The 6,096-nt window shown below is 43.5% G+C and overlaps 1 protein-coding gene across 1 annotated transcript; it reads left to right on the top strand.

The window, feature by feature from the left end:
• Window positions 1-6,096, top strand: LOC124252946 (universal stress protein YxiE-like). Its single transcript, XM_046686634.1, has 4 exons — window positions 1-201; window positions 1,924-2,004; window positions 4,010-4,116; window positions 5,252-6,096. Exons 1-4 carry the CDS (start codon window positions 129-131, stop codon window positions 5,468-5,470), a joined length of 480 nt encoding a protein of 159 aa, XP_046542590.1. The 5' UTR covers window positions 1-128; the 3' UTR covers window positions 5,471-6,096.

Here is a 6,096-nt window from a genome sequence, read left to right as displayed (position 1 = left end):
GGAGAAGTTAACAAAGCCACGCTCATTGTACCTCGCTACACCATCTGCACCACGTTATCTTGACCGCTGAAGTAGCTCTCCACAAGTCGTACCCTCTACGTACGTCGGGCCACGTGATCTACGACAAGATGTCGGCAAAGGAACACAGGAAGGTTTTGGTGGCGATGGACGGGAGCGACCACTCCGTGTACGCCTTCGACTGTAAGTAAACCCAATAACAAGATATTCCACCAGCTTATCTAGACACACACCAGGTAGTTGGAACGCGTTTAGCACGTTTTTACAAGAGCCGGTTTGATCGTCGTTTTTATTTGTATTTGTTCCTCCGAGAAAACCAGCGCATTATTGCCATCGAAATGTATTTTTAGATCCATGGTTTAAACATCTAGGTAAATCAAGAGGCATGATAATGTAATATATCGGGCTGGAAGAGAGATTTGCCGTTACAGATGTTGGGAATACACACCGATCTATTTCATGATGTTGATAAGCATGTTGTTTACACTAATACCGTTATCGTGCATTACTGGCGTTAACATGCACAGATATCACATATATACATGGCCTCATCAACAGAGTGATGGCGACTACAATGTATAATGTGTCATAATATTTCCCTACATCATTTATTTGATCGATAATAATTGATCAAGTTCCTGACCTCACTATGTATTGATACGTGCTGAGCGCCATGTGGAAGCCATTTTGAACCACAGGCCGTGTGAACTGACCCATTATCGCCCGTCACGTGCAGAGATACTGGTCGCGGTAATGCTGATAATGCACTTTATAATTAGGTGCGCATGTGAAGTCGCTTCCTGTTACTAAGGCGATTACTTGAGCAACGGAACAGGTGATTTGGAAGCCTTATTTCAATTAACTGGAAATAGCTGGAAATAAATGGATACGAGGTGAAGAGATTCCGTTGAATGCCTATGGAAACTGAGAAGCATTTACTTACATAGGGGATAATATATATATATAGGAAACGAAGTTAACGCCCAACAGTGAATCAGGGTTGAGGATTTGGGAATGTATAGCTAAGCAGCCTATGGGTAAGACATGAGTCTTTAATGTGGATGTAATGGGTCCGTGAAGTGGCCGAGTGTGTGTAGCTGACCCCCAGGGATGTGTCAATGTGTTCATGACATCAACCATTGGTTTGACTATGGCAGACTTGATTATTTACATGTCGCTATGAAATACCATACCGTACTGCTGACTGTGACAATAAACACCAATAACCAAGATGTCCCTTTGGTAAAGTAAAGCATAGTGTGAGTTGTGATAAAGTGAGTGAGGTTTTACACAATATTAGCGATATTACAGCTATACGACTGTAGACTACATAAATGGGCTTTACACATTGTACCCTTGGGCTTGACGAGCGAACGTTTTGAACACAAGAGTACCCAACCACCTCATATACAGCCCTACAACCCTTAAACGTGGGTGACTAGATTAAAATCTTTCAAAGTCGCCTTCAAACACCTGTTGGTGAGGCTGAACTTCATATTTCCTTTCTGTATATACATGTATTACCTGACATACGTTACCCTCCCCGTGTCTCTGTCGCTACGTAACTTCTTCCAAGACATAGTGAGTAGTTTTCCATGTTTCGACTCCCACATTCTGCTTTAAATGCGCACGTCATCAGTGGGTGAGTGAGTGAGTAAGTGAGTAAAACTATGGTTTGACGCTGCTTTTAGCAATATTCCAGCAATATCACGGCGGGGGACACCAGAAATGGGCTTCACACACTGCATCCATGTGGGGAATCGAACCCGGGTCTTCGGCGTGACGAGCGAACGCTTTAACCACTACGCTACCCCACTGCCCGCATGACGCCATGAACAGTGGCATCGTGAGTAAATGATGACTTTGTGGTTAAACGTGTGCATTCAATAACTTTACTTGCTTCAGGGTACATGGATACTGTCCACAGGCCAGACAATGAGGTGATCATAGTTCACTGCCCGGACTACAGCGCACTGACACATTCCCGTGAGTACCGAGGATGACCTTTATTGTGAAAAGCTTGAAATCGGTTTGATTGCATATTGACGTAACATCTTTCAAGACCAAAGCTACAGGTATGGTTCTGTCCAAGGGTGTTAGTTTTTGGTGCTCTCGGCTGGTAGCTGGGGATGGTGGATAACGGACGGAAGGCAAAAGGTGTGGAGTTGGTATCGACAGCAGCTGTGTTTAGTATGGTTAGGGGACTAGTGATCGAAATGGCACATGGTAATAACGTGACAGAACGCACGGGACCGAGTAGCCAATGTTCCCGGTGAGGAGACCCGTTCTGTCCTTTACACAAATGCAGAAGTCTGACGGCGATTCTCCATCGTCGACGTAGTCGTTGGTGAGTCCACGGCCTTGGTCAACGCCACGACTAGCCGAACGATGATCTGGGCCCTTCTCCTTGACAGGAGACCGTCCTTCTGACTGATCCTATGTCAGGTTTTATAGATAGAGATATTACGGCATGTTGTAAGATCCGCCGACGTAAGGAGGTAATAACTGAAATTTACAGATTGCATTCAAGGGTCCTGCCCGGAGTGGGGTTTATGATAAGACTGAATACACCGAACTTTGCACTCTGGACATGAACTGAAACAATTAAGTATTTTGAATAATGAAGTTTTAAAGAACGTTTTGAAATAGTTTGCACTATAACGGTATCGAATGGATCCAGGGTATTTATGGCAAGAACGGACATATATTACCCTCGATTATCGAGGATGCAAAGTGACATATAGTGACTGGAATACACCGTTGTGCCGAGGTTAAAGGGACCGAGGTAAATATTTTGTGTTATCTGAGGTTTGACATAACGGTAAAATGAGTACAACATACGGTATAAGCAGGTATAAGAAATTTCGATTAAACCGTAAGTTCGACTCATCAAAGTTTGACACAACGATGTTCGAAAGTAATGTTATCTGTTACCGTTAGCAATTCTCCATTGTTTCTACGACAATGGTGTTTGTTTTCTACTGTAGAGGGTCCCATTTCACAAAGCGATCGTAGCGCTAAGGTGATCGTAACTCCCATACTTTAACATAGACTTACGACTGTCGTAGCGCTACGATCGCTTTGAGGAACGGGACCCTGGTTCGTAGACAGCCATATTCTCCACGTTGCTTCTCTTAAAGAACACAAAAAAACCTGCGGCATACACCAGTGCCACGTTTCTATGATTACCGTTAGCACATTATCTTGTTTCTATGACTGCCGTACTAAGTGCACTGTTCTATTCCTACGACAAGAACACCGTCACGTTTATGTAGCTTCTTTGTCATATTTTTGGAACAACCGTTCAGGCCTGTTTCTATATCATTTACGACTCCCAAATTATCCCATCCACTGTGATGTTGCTATGACTACCACCGTTCCCGGGATAAGGTTTACTCAGTAGCCCTGTTTATTCAACTCAGTGTGTAGAGTTGTGCGCTCGATGATGATTTTTAAATATCAGTACAAACATATACTTAGGTAAGCAATTACAGTTACCTTAACAATTACTACCAGCACCGGTACGACATTGTTGTGAGAAGGTTTCACAGTGTGCTTACATTGTCACAGTACACATGTCCACATATTCACGTAATCAACACCGCTTACGATGTTGATCACTGGATTGTCTGGTCCAGACTGTATTCCAGACCGCCGCTATATAGCTGGGTGCCGTTGTACAGAGCGATCTTAGCACTAGGGTGACCGTAACTCCCATATCTTAACATAGACTTAGTCTTAGCACTGAGTTGACCGTAACTCCCATATCTTAACATAGACTTAAGGTAGTCTTAGCACTAGAGTGACCGTAACTCCCATATCTTAACATAGACTTAGTCTTAGTGCTAAGGTTGTTTTGTACAACGGCACCCAGGAATATTGTTGGGTGCGGCGTTACTCCACAAACAAACAAACATATGCATGTGAATGTTTGTAAACTCTTGTAAGCAAATGAGTTGAACTCTTGTCGTGACGCCGTGGTCTGTTGCAGCTGTGATGTCCAGCGACCCGTCCCTGGTGGCGCAGCTGATAAAGAAGGAGGAGCAGCAGATCAACATCATCATCGCCAAGCTGAAGGAGAAACTCGCAGGATCCGGGGTGGGCTCTCACACACGCTCACACTTAAATAAGTTCGCTAGAGTAGTCTCCCTTTCTATTCACAATTCCCCCCTATCGACGTTCGGTATTTCTGGGTACTGTAGCTCACTGGTCATGACCAAAACGAGACAATGACTGCAAAATGGCTGCTTCCAGGGGTAACTGATTGTATATGATGTAGTTATATACACTATATGTATTGAACAAACGACAGGGATTTCAAATTACAACATTACAAATTTAACTGGTTTGACACTGATAATATTTCGTCAAGTTAAGCGCACCGAATGTAAGGAAGTCTTGTTTGTGCGTGGCTCTTATTCCATAAAGCATGTTGACTGCTTTACCGACTTAAGATACAAATGTTATTCGTCAAACCTTGATAAATGTGTTTTTTGTGTTTGTTTTAAATTCGTATGCTTAGACACGACACAACCTGTAACATCTGCAATCTTGAACAACTATTTCAATCGGGTTTTGTGGCGTTGTCAGGATCTAATGTAACAGTTGCATCATTTTCTGTAGTACATTATTATCATTCGGATGAAAAACGGAACACTTTCCAAAGTTGATGTCGTTTAAACTCGAAATTATTCGTAGTAAATTTGTCAAGTCGGTTATCTTGAAATCGTTGCGTGGAAACCGCCATTCTTCAGTCATTGCGTTCTGCTCAGTTTGGCTTGGTTTAACATGCATTGATCAACGACAATGTTTGTCTTCGTCCGACGGAGGCATGAGTGGCCAAGCTGTCTTGGTTGCGTACGATGAGAATGACAATCCCTGTCCACCCCAATTGTGTTTTTAGGTTTGTCAGCATCATAGCCGGGCAAGTGGGTTTCACCAAAGTAGCTGACATCATAGCTGGAATATATGTAAATAACTCGACCCCAATATGAATAACCTGGAATAGTTATCTACGCAACAGAATAACACTCATTATTCTAGTTTAACAACATATTTAGAGTTCAGTACGCCTTCCCTCTGAGTGATTGACGCAATCTCATTAATATCTGACCATAACATCCGATTTGACACCTCCTTGCATGACCTGACAAACTCCCTTTAAGATGTCCCGTCACATATACTGGTTTACCTCAAAAGGCCCATTTCTTTATGATTTGGACTTTTTCCCCAGATCAAGGGCCGTATTCTCCGTCTGACGGGCGACGCAGGGCACGCCATCGTAAAGGCGGCATTAGCGGAGCACGTGGACGTCATAGTGACCGGCACGAGAGGTCAAGGCAAGGTCAGGAGGACACTTCTCGGCAGCGTCAGTGACTACATCATACACCACTCAAACGTACCAGTGCTCATCTGTAAGAAACCACACGACGGGACAGAGGAGAAGCAATAGACTGCGTCAGGGATATCATTATACAATTGCGTCAGCGCCTACAACGGTGACAATATACAACAACGTCAGCAACATACAACAACGTCTGCAACATGAAACAGTCAAATATATCTTACCGTCAGTAATTAACTACAGTGCCAGCATATACATATCTTAAGCATACAGGAGCGTCTGCAACATCCAACGACGTCAGTAACATGCAACTACGTCAGCGATATCCAACAGTGTAAGCTGGATATACAGTGTCAGCAACACATAGTAGCGTTTAAGCAATACACTACAGTGACGGCAATACATCGTCATAACATACGCCGGCCTTGGCAACAGTTGTCGGGGTCGGCATCGTACAACAACGTCACCAACACAAAGTTTACATGTGCAGCAGTGTCAGCAACATGTACCAGCAACAGCAACATACAACAGTATCAGCAATGACCAAGGGTGCACCCACCTGATTAAATGCACAAATGTCCCTTATCCCTCAATGTGTTTACATTGTTGTTACATCGTCTGTCCGCCCGTATGTTGTTTCTTCAACAGTTCAATGAATGTTTCCAACATAACGATGGTTAACCGGTCAGACCACGGCTTTGTAGGTCTTATGTCATAATAAATGTAAATCTATC

The sequence above is a fragment of the Haliotis rubra genome, unplaced genomic scaffold, assembly GCF_003918875.1.
Source record: "Haliotis rubra isolate DU_JTF1 unplaced genomic scaffold, ASM391887v1 Scf53, whole genome shotgun sequence".
In the NCBI taxonomy this organism is placed as follows: Eukaryota; Metazoa; Mollusca; class Gastropoda; order Lepetellida; family Haliotidae; genus Haliotis; species Haliotis rubra.
The sequence above is the reverse complement of the archived record's forward strand: the minus strand, read 5'-3'. Positions and strand labels throughout refer to the sequence as shown.

What these genes read in the sequence shown, in the direction of transcription:
- LOC124252946 (XM_046686634.1), top strand. Translation starts at nt 129, where the DNA reads ATGTCGGCAAAGGAACACAGGAAGGTTTTGGTGGCGATGGACGGGAGC. An exon ending in CTCCGTGTACGCCTTCGACT is followed by an intron (nt 202 to 1,923) that starts GTAAGTAAACCC and finishes TACTTGCTTCAG; the next exon opens with GGTACATGGATACTGTCCAC. An exon ending in AGAAACTCGCAGGATCCGGG is followed by an intron (nt 4,117 to 5,251) that starts GTGGGCTCTCAC and finishes CTTTTTCCCCAG; the next exon opens with ATCAAGGGCCGTATTCTCCG.